Here is a 15,520-nt window from a genome sequence, read left to right as displayed (position 1 = left end):
TTTTGTCTTTAGCTCTAAATTCAGTCCAGAAATTTAGCTTATTAGTTACTACGGTCACTTTTATGTTTATGGGCTTTACACATGACATTAGGGACAAACCATTATGCAAACACAGTGCCATAAGTTTTTCCATAAACAGAGGAGCAAACAAAAGGAGCTGCTGCTGACAGATTAGACAAGGTGCTGCACTGATGTCCTGTATTCAGAAAAAAAACAGAAAATTATTCAAAATATAAGCTCAGCCTTCATCGGGGAGTGACAGTGAGTCCGTCTTAAATTAATACTTATCGGCCTTGGCTCCAAGAATAGTTCTCTTAATGATGAGATACAGTGAGTTTACTTTGGAGTCTTGAAGCTTTCATGGGCATTTACGCTTTACAAGTTGGCAGATACAAATATCGGAGAGAGAGACTGAAAACTTAAAAGTAAGGGGGTTCTTTGTTGTCAGAGTCTCCTAACAGACAACAGAGCCTTTCCTGCATAGCTGTGGTTTAAGAGACAAAAACAGAGACGGGAGACGGATGAGAGGGAAAAACTGAAGGACCAAACTAATTTATATCCGGGATGGAAATAAAAATCTTCATGGTTAAACTTTATTTACTGGAAACTTTAAACACTAAATTGGTTCTTTTCCACAAGACACAGACAATCAACATAAAAGACAATAATGGCCTTCAGACAGGTGAGAGGAAGTAGAGAGCCACTGTGTCGTACATTAAACATTAACATTTGCGGTTAAGCTTAATGAACCAGAAGAGACGCGCCAACTAGCCACTTCTCTGTTCAGTATTACTGAGCCTGATCCTGAGCTGTGAACTAATCATTAAGAAAAAATAATGAAAAGGTTCATTTTGAATTTTTAAAGCTTGGATCTGACAGTTAGAAAGCAACAGAGTTTAAAAAAAATCTTAAATAAGCAATGTATTTGTATTAAATCTCCTTTGCTGGAGCAGACAAATCTGAATTACAACAGATAATGTTTAAAAAATAATGATGTGCACGTGTGAAATGACATCAGACGCTACCGACCCTCAAAGTCTGTAATAATCTTAAAAAACTGCAGACCTCCAGCTTCAGTTAGGTTACATTTATCAAGCAAAAACATTTGCAGTGAGATGTAGTAAAACACATTAACTTCATGTGTCAGACCTAAAATGTGGAGAAACATCCCAAACGGACAGTCAAAATGAAAGGATGACAACTGTCCCATGCTATTTGCTTTCATCTTTGTGTGTCTTTGTTGTTTCCATCAGTGAGGGAGCAAAAAAAAAAAAAAAACACTCACCCACACATACATAATGTTGCTGCTCTAAAATGAGGACAGGCAAACAAGTCAAACTCTGTTTTTTTTTTTTATTAATTCATTTTAATAAATTAAATAACTATCTTAGTTACATCATAAATTCAGTGGCAAAAACAAAACCAGATTGTAAAGGTGGAACAGCATGTCAGACAAAACAAGGTAGAAACGATCTTCACTGCACAATTCAGAGATTTGAAGGTTTGCATGTGAGGCAGAAGCTCCTTTAAATTGAGAAACTTTAGTGTGAAAGTTTAAAAAACACATTCTGACTTTAACTATTTGGCATATCTGTTTAAGAAAGTAGGAAAATGTAAAGTTTTCAAATCGGCTTATAGGAAAATTTGACACGCCAGCATTTTAGCTGCATTTAAACTCATTACTTAGGCACAAATCTTGAAAACGTGAAAAGAATCTCACATCAGATTTGTGCTTAAATGTGTTTTTTGTGAGTGTAATAGGTGATTTGTTCATACTTTTTAAAGATTCATGTGTGTAGTTACTTTCAAGCTATTGTAATTTTAAGTTGTGCATGTGTAAACTTTTTTTTTTATTTAATAGTTTTTGTACATGTGAATATACAATTGCAAGTACACAAAGTTACGCACAAAATGTATTGTGTGAGTTACAAATCAAGAATTACGCACATACAAAGTGAATGATACTATATTCTCTCCAGATATGACACCAAGTCTTTCGTATATTGGAATAGAGCTGTGAAAGAAACAGCCTGGAGTAAGATTTACGAGACTTGTACCAGGCCTAATCACGTTGTAGAGGTCAGACATACGCTACTAAACTTTAGAAAAAGAAGGAGAAGTCCCTCCCTCTTTGTACAGTGTGAACACTATAAGCAAAATGTGTCACATGTCTAATGTGTCTGAAGCACAAGTTGACGACTTCCTTTCTACTCCATTCTACTCCAGTAAAACGTTGTACTTTGTGAGAATCGAGGTTTTGCATGCATGTCAAGAAAAAAAATGTTCTTTCTAGCCGGGAGATTTCCTCCTTTGTAAGATGTTAGAGTTAAGAGCTTAGGTGAGGTCTTTGAAGAGCCCGATTTCTGTAGTGCATGTCATGTGCACTAAGCACTGGATCAACAATATGAAGACAGCAGGGGGCAATGGAGAAATTAGAGTCTTTGGGTTTATTTGAGGGAAAGAGAATCAGATGTTCAAAGTAGGGAAGGAAAGTTGTTTCTATAGCCAAACATGAAAACATTAAGATAACGAGTAAATTTAAATATCCATCTGATCCAGATAGAAATTATGTTCAACTTGCTTAACCACATTCCCTTTAACTGTGTGACCAATACCCCAATATTTGTCCTATAGACAACAAAGTAAAAGGTAGAGTGTCAGAAACTAGCTGTAGAATTCCATATTTGAGAGAAAATGCTGTAACAGCAAGACAGGGCACCTTGCTACTCACAGATCTGGCTTTGTTGAAGGAATAATAAGAGGATGAGAACCTCCACCCTGGTGTATTGTGAAAATATGAAACTATCGCAGGTTCATGTGGTTTTAAATTTCAGACAGAAGCATCAGGAAAAACTCTGCACTCTTCACTTGGGTCTTTGAAAGGTCATCGTGCACAGAAAGGGTTCACAAGTGCTTCGCACGCCTGGGAAATTCCAGGAGCAACTGAGAAAGTCAACAAAGGAGCTTTTATTTTGGTGATGTATCAATGTGTTTAAACTCCTTTATGCCACCACAGAAATAAAACGGCTATAACTGATGGACTAACGGTCAAGAGAGCCAAAAATGGGAAACATGACAAAGGAGCCTGAACAGCGGCGGCGGCTGCAGCTGGAGCCACAAGCTGTTCATTAAGCAAATCCAACCCCACTCACACAAGCCTTCCAGTACTCAAGCACCGTATACAGGCCTCATGCTGCCTAAAACCTGCAGATTTACATCATTTACAGATGACATTTTTCCCCTCATTCTGCAAACTTATAGGTCACCATCTCCATATCCAAACCAAACAGTCTACACGTTGTGAGCTAAGTCCTTTTTTTCCCCTTTGAATGTTTCAATCACAAATTTTCTTCCATTTTTTCCTCTTCCCTCACTCCGTCCCCAATGTCAATCATTTACAAGAATCCTATTCTTTCCCTCTTCATTTTCGTCTCTCCGATCAGCCGCACACACATGCAATCTGCAACAATTAGGCAAATGGTTTTTATTCATTTTTCACAATTTACTGTCTGTGGCTCCATAAATGAAGGGCTGGAAGTCATTACACTAAGCTGTATGTGCGTGGTGTGTGTGACTTTGAAAAGCCTAAGCTAATTAGGTAGCGCCCACGGAACTGCCAGCTCCAACACGGATCAGGAAAATGCTAGAGCGATAAGGTAGAAAATGCAAGGAGATGGACAAATGGATTATCTTAAAGACTTCACGTGCTGCATAGAGAGAAACACAAGAACAGATGACAAGAAAATGTTTGTATTTCTTCTTTTCCCATATACTACTTAATCATATTTTTCAAATTTTTTGCTATATACACTCATTGGACACTTTATTAGGCACACCTGTCCAACTGCTCATGAGAGCAAATCTCTAATGGAGAAACTGCTGAACTACTGGGAATGAAGTCACTGGACTCAAACAGGCTCCACATTCACCAATAGATCACCTTTGGGATGTGATGGAACAAGAGATTGGGATCATGGATGTCCAGCCAACAAATCTGCAGCAACTGTGTGATCCTATCATGTCAATATGGACCAAACTCTCCGAGGAATGTTTCCAGCACCTTGTTGAATCTATGACACCAAGGATTGAGGCAGTTCTGAAGGCAAAATGGGGTCTAACCTGGTACTAGCAAGGTCCATCTAATAAAGTGGCTGAGGAATATAGATAGCAATTTTCCATCTCTCTTTTTTCTCCTTTCTCTCTGAGACAGTAAAAACTTATAACAAGCATAAAATGTACTTTCTAGCCAGTTAAAACTCTCTGGAGTGGCAACTTTTTCATTTATCAAGGTGTATGTGTTTGCTGGAGTTTGCATACAATTTTGTGACTCCACAGATGGCCAATAAATATAAAAGAAGCCATGATGATATATTACTCCTACATACACACTTCTGCTCGCACAAACGTGCCCCTCTACCCATAGATTTACACCTACACACAGACGCACAAACTGAATTACGACAAACTAGAGACGCGAAAGGATGGGAAAACAACAAACACCAAAATATGAGTTTGCACACACATGCATACGACTCTGCAGACACACACACACACACTTCTCATTCTGGCTCCAGTAATTGAAGCCAAAACAGTTGTCAGCAGGGGTGTAAATTTATTAGCTACGCATTCACATGTGACACCAGGTGTGTGCGTGTGTGTTCTGTGCGAGTCTGTGATAAATCGTCACTATATATTGGTAATAAACAACACTGCATACTTTCCCATAGAGAGTCATCTAACTTGCCCAACAGTCTGAAGAGACTCCCAAGGGTCCCAGTTACAGCCACTTCCCAGAGCTATAAATACAACTACCTTTAACATTTTATTAGCCGGAATAATGAGCTCCATGTTTTCATTCTTCTTTCCCTTGCTCATTCTCTTTTCCTTTCTCATCTTTTTCCCCTTAAACACTTTATTTCCCTAATAATTGCACTTACAGTTTAATATTCTATAACCCCCCGTGTTCATGAGATAAGAGCTGGGTGCTAAACTTACTTTCAGGTGTCGAACCACCATTAATCTAAAGTATTTGCTGCCAAATAGGTACAAAAGTGTGAAAGGTTGAAATAAAGAATAGGTTTCTCTAAATCAGCTACAAAAAGCTGCAAGTGCATATTTGCATAAAAGGGGTGCAAAAATCAATGTTGCTCTCTTGTATTCATGCTAGAAGCAGCAAGAGTAAAATGCAATATATTAGCAAAGGGAGTTTCTATATTGCTTCACTTTTTTTTTGCTATCCAGCAATGGCAAATGCATCTTTAATGGAGCGGGCAGCACATTTTCTCCATTAGAAAAACATCCTCATTCCTTCATTACTTCAAATACCTTAAAATATTTCAAAAACTTCAGGCTTTATTTGACCAAAATATCTAACCTCGTTTTCTTTTGTGTTCATTTTCACCAAACCAAAGATGTGTTTTCGTCTAAAACAAATTCAGCACAATGCTTAACGTGATTTTGTCAACTTTTAAAAAAAGTAACTTTCAGGAATCACTTACAAAAGCAAGCAGGATATAAATACCAGAACCAGAACATTTTTAGTGAAGCTCAGTCCAGCATGTCACTGCAATTTTCCTCTTTGTAGGACTACGATTTCTTATAATACAATTTCAATCTCCAACTGATGACAGAAAAATTTGAATCAGCGTGAGTGGTAGCCAAGAGAAAACAAAGAAGACAGACAGAGAATGAACAGGATGCACAGAGACAGCTTCAGACACTCCAATGAGTTTGGTGTTTTTAACATTTTCTTGTTGCATTTTTCTGGGATTGGAGCACATGTCTTGGAAAAATTAGGTTCAAAACTGCATTTCTGGTTATTTCTTTATTCAAATTGTAGTGTATCAGGAGCAGACGAAAAGATGCAGTTTGGAAATGAGTGTATCTGTTAGGCAGAAAACATAATGGGTGGGCCACAAGCTCCAAGCTCTCAGCAAGAGAGAAGGGGAAGTGGGGGCGGGGTTGCACCATGCCAATAGTGCCGGCAACAACTCAGAGGCAAATTTCTAATGAAGTACTGCACTCTGCAGAAACTATATCCTAAACAGTTTTATGGATTTTCACAGAAAATGGCATAATCATAATAATAATTCAAAAAAAACACTTCGAAAGCATGTACAAAAATCAAAAGATGATGAGAGTGAGTCTTTAAGGAGAAGCGTGTGGAAGTTCTATATGGTTACATTCAAGTAATCTAAGGAATTCATGTAAAAAAATAAGTCTCAGCACAAGAAGAGCTGATTCAGCAAATCGGTGAGTTCACACAAAGGCCCTCAAGTCAATCTATCAACATAATGTGAAGTTCATGTGCGTCAGGAGTGTGTAACCATTGCAACACAGCATGTATGGACAAAAAAACTGTAAAATACCCACAGGAACAGATGGGTGGAGGCTCCAAAAAAGAAGCTCTATGAGAAAAATACAATAAAATATACAGCAGATACATTTCCTCTGTCACCATATTTTGCAACCAAATATTTAAAAGAGAAAAATGTAGAAATGTATCCCTGAAGCGTCAGCCTTCTCCCCACTGAGGGACAGCAGACACAGATTAGAATCTATTGGAGCTGTAGATCCATCCTTAGTATCACAATATCAATCAACACGCAGAAGGCATTTCCACACTATTTAAAGTCCAGTTTACAAGCTATAACCAGAAATTTATGTTGAGAAATAATTAAAATGTTAGAATATTTACATTATATATATTTTCTGTTTAAATGACACAAGCTATAGATAGTCACCACTAATGAAGGTTCTGTTGAGCAAAACTTTCAGTAACATAAAGGTTCCCAAAGCATTAAAACATATGTTCTACTCATGTCTTGTTGCCCAAGACAAAATAAGTAGATAACTAATATTATAGGTTACTTTTTTCCATCACTAAAATGTGTGCACATACACATATTTTTATGCAATTGTGTGAAGTTGATTATAAATGAATAGAAAGCAGCTAACAATCAGAAAAAAGTATTATTTGCACACGATGAAACTGTTGCAAACATCTGCATTTTCACATCTGGAAAAAGGCCTTAAATTAGGGAGGAGCTGATCTGTAGCTAAGCATAAACTAAGACCTTGGTTCATTTGGTAAACAGAAAAAAAAGAACATGTAGGGAACTAAAAAGGTTGGTGAAAACATTGCATAACACATTGCATAATTTAATGGAAGGACCACACTCCTGATTTGTCCTGAAAAGCACACGTTTTTCTTGACAATTTTTTTAATGGCAACATAATTTCTGGAAGGTTGTTTTTTTTTCAATTTATCTAAATAAAAATAACTTTTTTGAGATCTTATCCAAATATAAAATGTTAGTAGTTGTTTTCATGTAAGGAAAGATAATTTTATCCTGATGTTTTTTTTTTTTTTGATTGAATAGTCAATAAACGTTATGTTTCTAAAGTGCAAACTAACCTTTGCAATGATGCTGAGAGTCTCTCTACAGGAAAGCGGCAGCTCTGATGTCATTCTCTGTTTCAGATCAGGAATTTCTTTTTGCATGTACAGCTCCAACATGGCTGCCAGTTCAGATAGACCCTCCTTCTTCTGTTCAGGCATCAAATCCAGATCTAAAATAACACAATCCTCTGTTAATACAATGTCCACCAATTTACATTTTCTCAGTTGTGGTACTCATGCCCCTCCCTGCCTTGTGATACTTGTTTACCAATAGGTTTGTAAATCCTGACAGAACAACTGTCATTTATTTCAGGTGTGTTGATTCAAGAAACAAGTCAAACATTCAAGATTAGAGAACAAAAAGCTAAAACTTATTTTTTTAAAATGAAGAATGTGCTAAAATTTTGCCGCTCTGATAAAACGGTAAAGTCTGGGTCTCTGTCACAAGAATATAAGAGCCAGAACATCCATATTAACAAATAAGGAACGTTCTGTCCGACTTCTAAGGCAACCACTCAACTATTGTTTATGAGAAATTGGCATGAAGTGACATGTTTTTGTAAAAATATTGCAAAGATAGAGTTCAACTATAATTTGCATCTCAAGTCACAGTTGATGGTAGAAAATTGAATCCATATTGTGGATTGGGTCCAGTTTGTTTTACAAATTATGCTGCAAAACTGAATCCTTTCTTGTATAATTGTCAAACCAGTGCGGAGTATTGAGACTGAGTAAAGGTATATTAAATTATTTTAGTTAAAATTACTAAACTTTCAAATAGTCAACACTAAACTGTCAATATCTGTGACAACAGAAATTGCATGTTTCAAGGTGTAGCTTTAATCAACAAATCGATGATGCTATATTACATTTCTATGGATGATCTGCTTTTGAAAAGGTCATAGTCCAACATATTTTGTACTTTCTCATCTTTGATGTTTCTAACAATTGCTCCCATAAAATGTAATTTCTACCAGAAGGATTTTCTCTTTGGTGCTTTGAGGAAATTAAGTTTCCTCGTGTTTTTCTCAATTTATCACTTTCAAACTAACAGATTTAACTTGTTCATAATGAATAGATGTGCTACCATAGTTTTCCTTTGCAGCAGACAAACCACTGCGTTCCTCTAATCTCTACCTGTGAAGGTACAACATGAAGATGATCAAGAAATACAATTTTTTTTAGTTCCTGCTTTTTCCAAGTATCTTCCTATAAGCTTCCCTGACCTCTTCCTACAAAATATTAGAAACAACGATTTAATTTATTGTTCTTATTGTAGTATTTTCACAAACAAATTATTATTAATCCTATTGATGTGATTTTTTATACAAGTTTAAGCTGTGAGAAGAGCAGCCATTCTATTCTCATCAAAGTGTTAAAAATGAATTTTTCCCCGTTTTACCAGAAAAACGTTGCTGAACAAAATATGACTGATAAGAGTGAAAAGACCCTTCAACTAATTCGTAAGATTTTAATAATCACAATAACTTGATCTTATAAATTGATAAAAACAATTAAAAATGTGAAATTGTTTCATTCCTCCAGCAACTTACGTGATTTATGCTCATCAATACTGTAGAGCTCCTCACTATTGCTCTGCGGAGGGTTCAACTAAAAAGAAAAAAAGAGCCATTAGGATGTTATTAAAGCAAGTTTTAGCTCAATATCAAGGCTTATAACTTTATGAAACCGCCATTGGTAAGATGTCCACAATAAGAGTGGAGTTTGACAGTCAGCATCAAGGGATTGAATTGGTGGGGGGTTGATTGAGTGCAGCTGTGATGTGGCTTAAAGAGGTGCAACGGTGATGCGTTTAAAGTCCCACTCCGATCTTCTTTTGAGAGCAGTAGGAGTTTATTAGAAATTTGCCTCTGAGTTGTTTGTATACTCTCCCACTAGCTTACAGCCTCTCACAACCCCAAACTAACATTACCGGTGAAAGAAAAATGTCTAGCAATAATGGAGCTACCCAGTTTTGATCCAAATTCCAGCTCAGACGAGGAAAATGAAGACGTACATCAATCTAATCAACTACAAGTGGATGCATCAGAATGGAATGGAGCAGGGAGTTTGTAGGTCCTTTGCTATCAATTGCTATTTTTTTCATCTGCTCCTCATTCACAACAATTTGAATAAAGAAATACTCGAAAAAACAATTTTAGGCTTGACTTTCTTTATGTGTGTCCTCTGTCATGAGAAAAAATGCCACAAAATACATCATTGTCATCGGAGTGGGTCTTTAAGTAGTTTTTCCTTTTAGGAATGACTCCCTTAATATGAAACAAGCTAATACGATTCCCCAGTGAAGGATGGACTGAACAAAAGAAGTTAACTTTCCAAAGATGAATTTGAAGATCAATCTTTGCATTAAAGATGGGCTGAAGACCCTGAATGGGTTTGAAGAGATAGAACCTTGAATTTGATAGGCAAGGAAACCAGTCCACCACCCCCTCAAAAGATGGGTCAAATGCAGAGAACAAATTTCACCCTCAGCTGTGTGTAAGAATAAAAATGTGAACGTATAAAATCAAAACACATTAGTATATGAGGGTTTAAGTTTTCATCAAAGCACAAAGTTAATAAGATGAAGGTTAACAGAAGATAAGACTCCATTAGTCATTTCCAAAGCACTTATCTCTGTATATTTTAGTCTGGGTGACATTCCAGACACTTACCAGGGTAAAAATGAGTCTTGCAGAAAGGCGCACAGAATCAGTCGGACGTCTGGGTAGGAGGTTGCACAGACATCTACACTCTTTCTTATGACCAGGCCATGCTTGTTTCTGCAATGAGAGGCCACTTCATTGAGTCACACTCATTCCTCAGTGACTGCTCCAAAAACTACACAGGAACTCTCTAAATACTTAAAAGATCTCATCTCAGATTTTCTAACGTTTGACAAAAAAAAAAAAAAAAGACATAGACAATGGTATACAAACAGGCACATACACACGCTCATACCTGACAAGCAGCATTGCAGTAACGAGCCGTCTTACACTGAGAACACCTCAACAAGGTCTCACATCTGGAAAGGAGATCAAACAAAACAAGAACATGTTAATTCTAAGTATCTCATCAATTTCATTCATAAAACATAATGCAACCATATTAAAGAAATAATGACTGATGATCAATGTAAAATCATCCATGAAAGAGCAGGAAAATATGGCATTTTATTGTCATTTTTTATAGTAATGGAAATTAAACGTTTACCTAGTTTACATTTAGTGTCTTGAGGAAAACAACCACTCAGAATGCATAAAAGTATTGAATAAATTGGCTGTAGAGTAAAATAACAGCCTCCAAACCACTCATGCATGTTTCTGTCATTGTCTTGACCTTTTCCACGTGTAATAACCTTTTCTTCCCATATGTTGTACAAAGACGACGGTGTGCATCCATTATCTTTTTTTATCTGTCTACACCATCTCCAGTTTCCTTGCCATCTAGAGGTAACTTATTGAGCTTTACCCTGCTTACTGTCACTGTGCGTAGGATCACAGACGTGCGTGAGTGGCAGTGTGTGTGTGTTTTATATGCAAGTGTTTATCTTCCCTCTCGAAAGTCTCCAGCAATGCGTCTGCCCTTTTCTGTCTGGCTGTCAGCTTGATAACAATCCAGGCAAGATGGTATGTTTCTCTTAACCAATTACAGTTCCAGCACACAACCACAACACACACAGACAGGTGTGTCCATGTGGGCATTGAAATACCTTCACAGTCACTCTTATCTTGGAGAAATATTGAGTTTTTACAACCGCTTCTAATTGGTGATGAGTACAATGGTAAGCAAACAGCTTTACTGCAGACATCTTCATGGACATTAAGGTATCTATGAGTCATCCTTCAGCATTTTGTTTTGAGGGTTGAAGGCCATCCCATGAACCCTCCACTATCGTGCGAAACGTTGGACTGGACCGGAGCCCAAATTCCTTCAGAGATGCAGTCAGATCAGTTCTACTGTACAATGTTTGAGAAATCTGTCTGGCATTTCTTGGCTCAAGCTCGTGAATCTTTTACCGGCTTCACACCAGCAGCTCCACCCCGGTGTGTGCTTCGCCGAAGTGTTGCATCTTGGCTGCGTCCAGCTTTTATTCTGCCAGCATTTCTGATGCCACGCTTCTGCGGCGCAGCTTCTGCCTGGATCTTCTTGGATTAGTGATGCCTTTGGTCACAGTGTAATACGTGGTTGATATGGTGCGAAGAGCACGGGTGGGAAAGCCATCCCGCTTTAACCTGCAATTGGCTGCATTAATTTGCCAAAAAAAGTAATCACACTAGCTAAATGAAGACATCTCACTTTGTGTGAAACAAGAGCTGTTGCTGACAAACCAAAACCTTATCAAAGAAAAGCCTTCGTTCTTTAACACTTAAGAGTAAATAACAGAAGATGGCTAAAAGGGCAACAGAAAAACCTTACTCTGCCAAAAAATGCCTAATTTTGACGAAAACTGGAATTTTAAATTTGCAAACCTTTTATTTTGAAAGAGCAGGTTTTTTAGATAAATTCTCTTTTTTCAAATTTACATCCTTATCAGCCTTTACAATCCACCAGATACCATGATGGTACTCCTGTGTGTAGTTTCCTTTCGGTAAAGCTCATCATTAAGTTGTGTTGAGGTCCTTAAAATATGTGTTGTTGGGTTTAGTTTGGTTGGGTTTGTGTGCTTAAGACATAAAATAGATGTAGAATTAATATTTTATGAGATGCTCCAGTCTGGTTAGATATCACCACAACAACGCAGCAGGTCTTGGAGGACTTTTCTTTTAATATAACCCACTCTAAATTCTGACTCTAGCAGTTCTGCTTTTCACTGCACCTCCGTCTGCTGCACCAGCAGATCCAACACTGACTTTTACATCTTGATCTTCATCATCCATTTCACCTTTACTTCCACTGAATATTCCTGATTTAAGTGTTCAACATTTCTGCTATTTTTGACAGTGCCACAGGCAATTTCTAATACAAACATATTTTTTTTGTCAGATGATCTTTGTTATTTAAGAAATACCATTTCCTGTCTTTGTCTGCCTTTATTTGCACCTGAACAAACATTATAAAGCGTCATATATTTACTTTTGTTCTCTAACAGCACAAAATGTAGCTTCTCCTCTTCTGATAAGAAACCATGTGAAACAAATCTCTTATTTATCAGAAAGATGTGGTTGGACCTGTATTATCAGTTCTTATGTGCTTTTATCACATATGGAATTTGCATTGATCATCTTTTTAATCATTATTTTTCATTGGTGGGGTTCCATATCTGTAAAACAGCAAACCCTCAACGTTTTATCTTTTTAAAAAAACAGCAAAAAACTATTTGTGTCCTTTCAGCCTAGGCAGTTCAATATGTTAGAACCCTTATTTGAAATGTGCAATTTATAGAGGAATTTTTACTCCATTAAGTGTTTTAGGTTTATTTGGATAGGAACATTTTAGTCTAGTGTTTGTGTAACAATTTTACAACTTGTTGTAGAAGAATGGCAAGAAAATACAACATTAACGTATGTAGTTTATATCAAACCAACAAATATAAAAACCTTCAATAAAATACAGAACAGTACTTCCTAAGACTTTGGTCACATGTCCCAAAATGCCACTATGTGGTATCTAAATACAAGTTTTTCATTAAATTCAGCAGGTGTTCGCACAGCGACATTTGTAATTGGGAGGCGACAGTTGCATTTTTACAGAAAAAGTTAAAATTCTAGGGTAACAGGACAACTTTTTAACATCGGTCGGACACATTTGAAGGTCCCACGGTGGCAGTCCAGTAACAGGTGGGTGGGAGGAAGGCAGCAGTGTGATAATTGACTGATATGAGGGTCTCCAAGGCCCATAAATTGTCTGATTAATGGCCAATTTCAGACTGCAACCCTCTAGCCACCCCTCTGCCCCTGTGCTGCCATCTACCTGCCACCGTCCAATTGTTAGAAATCGTATGGTAGCAGCACGGGCATTCAACAAAGGCTACATGGGTTGGGGGCCCGGCGATGACCAGACGTCAATCTGGCGATCCCGGCCACCGTGGGTCCTAATGAGGAAATGGCAAAACTCATCAAGGCGATGATAGCACCACGGCGATGCCGTATTGACGAATTGCGGTTGATGCTGAGAAGAATACAAAGAAGACAGAACATTGTGGTTTCTTGGGAGGCATGTTGTCTAAAAATGTGCAACATTATCAGAGCTGCTGCTGACCAGCGATCCGCTCTGTCGCCCGATTTTTTAATGGCATCATCGTCAGCCCCTGACAGCTGCTATCTACAATCATGATCACGCAAACATTTTTTAACAAAAATCAGGCGGCGGTATGAAATCTTGAATATTCTGCCAATCTCCATCATGTGGTGGCAGTTGTATTTTTAACCATAGCAAAAAATCTGAGGGCATTTAGTTAAAGATGTCATGAGTAGTCATGTTTGACAAAAAGGAAACATGATTCATCTAAAAGTATTTTGTAAACACTTTAGCGAAAATTAGGGGAATTTTACAAAATAATCCAGCAATTTTGTGGGAGAGTATAGATCCTACCAAAGGCCGTTACCTGTCAGCATTGGCAACAGCTAAGTGAAATGTTTTCTTTATCACTGTGAGACCAGACTGGACTGTTGTATTTGGCCTAAGGCCCCAGCAGACTTGTGGAAGTTTCCAAAACACTCTGTTCTCAGCTGCTCACTCTTCTGCATTTAACCTCTTTGCTCGCCATCTGTCTCGTTTGTCAAGACCTTTCTAGCTTGAATAACAGAGTTAAATTTACGGTGCTGCTCACGGTTCATGAAAAGGCAGCTTTTCTTGTCCTGTTCAGACCTTTCAAAAACAAGGAAGCCGCCCACAGTTTCAGAAACACAAAGTAGGAAAAAAAAAAGACAAAACCAACACAGATCTAAACAAACCTGATGTTAAACAGATACTCTATAATGTATCATATGGTGGGAGGTTGCTTAAAAACTGCCACACACAGGAAGTCCATCAGTCTTTAATAGCAGGAACATGAAATCTGACGTTGAACAAAACCCAATTTTTATTTGTGTCCCGGCTCTGGAAACTTTGCGGGGAATGTTATCCCACAGGAAGTAATTACTTGTTGCAAGAGTGACAGCACATGTTAATGTGCAGAGTATGACAGTCGAATACCACATCATGTCGGACACCGTCTGCTTCAAATCTGTCTAAAGCAGACATCATTGTGAAAAAGATTCCATATTCTAGAGAAATTGGAATATGATGAATATGCTGTACTGTGATCGGTTCATTTAATTTATCCAAGGCAGGCATAACATTATAGTCACCTGCCTAATATAGTGCTGCCTGGTCCTCCAAAACAGAGCTAGCCCATGGAGACGTGGCCTCCATTAGACTACCAAAGGTGAGCTGCGGTGTCTGGCAGCGAAATGTGCAGCAAATCTTTTAAGTCCTGTTAATTGCTAGGTGGTGCCTCAATGGATTCAACTCATTTGTACAGAAATCCTACAAATATTAATACGGGTTGAGATCATTGGAAGGCATTTTAACACTTTTAGCTCCCTGTTGTTCTTCTCAAACAATTCCTTAACCATTAAAGACATCATTCTAAAAAACAAAGTCAACAGAAAATACTGGTTTCTCAAGACTCTACTTCAGGGGTCTCAGTTTTCAATGACCGCTACACTGTTTTATTTCATACCTGCCCCTGTTCTTGCAGATTCTTACTGACAGAATACACCTGATCCAGGTAATCAAAGGGAAAAGGGGAGTGGGGGGATACTCAAAACACATGCCCTTTAATTTAGGTTTTTTTTTCTTTCTTTTTTTAAATACAAGACTACTTTATTTTGTCATTACAAATACCTTTCTAACAAATTTTAAAGAGAACAAAGCTGAAACTTTCTTAATAAAATTATCCTTACATTAAAAACTCATAAATCATATCATAAATCAGTTTTTGCTTAAAAAAAATCCAAGAAATTACATACAAAATGTAAAAAAAAATTAAACTTGTTTTATTGATTTTTTTAAAGAGCAATGCATTGTCTAAGCAAGGATTGAAAGAAAGGATTGATTTTTTATTTTGATTTACTGGCTTTATAAACCCATGCTAAAGGGGATCTTCGCCACTTTCTAGAGTGGGCAGAAAGC

General features: G+C 37.4%; 1 protein-coding gene across 1 annotated transcript in view; it reads right to left on the bottom strand.

Annotated features, from left to right (window-relative positions):
- The window catches only part of smyd3 (SET and MYND domain containing 3), a 59,737-nt gene that overhangs the window by 32,514 nt on the left and 11,703 nt on the right, over nt 1-15,520 (bottom strand). The window contains exons 2-5 of the mRNA XM_024296405.2: nt 10,364-10,427; nt 10,078-10,185; nt 8,956-9,013; nt 7,418-7,572 (exon numbers count right to left, since the gene is read on the bottom strand). Coding sequence (XP_024152173.1) covers nt 7,418-7,572; nt 8,956-9,013; nt 10,078-10,185; nt 10,364-10,427 — 385 coding nt within the window. The remainder of the gene's footprint in view (nt 1-7,417; nt 7,573-8,955; nt 9,014-10,077; nt 10,186-10,363; nt 10,428-15,520) is intronic.

This window comes from Oryzias melastigma, linkage group LG3, assembly GCF_002922805.2.
Source record: "Oryzias melastigma strain HK-1 linkage group LG3, ASM292280v2, whole genome shotgun sequence".
Lineage (NCBI taxonomy): Eukaryota > Metazoa > Chordata > Actinopteri > Beloniformes > Adrianichthyidae > Oryzias > Oryzias melastigma.
This window is presented reverse-complemented; position numbering and strand designations above follow the sequence as displayed.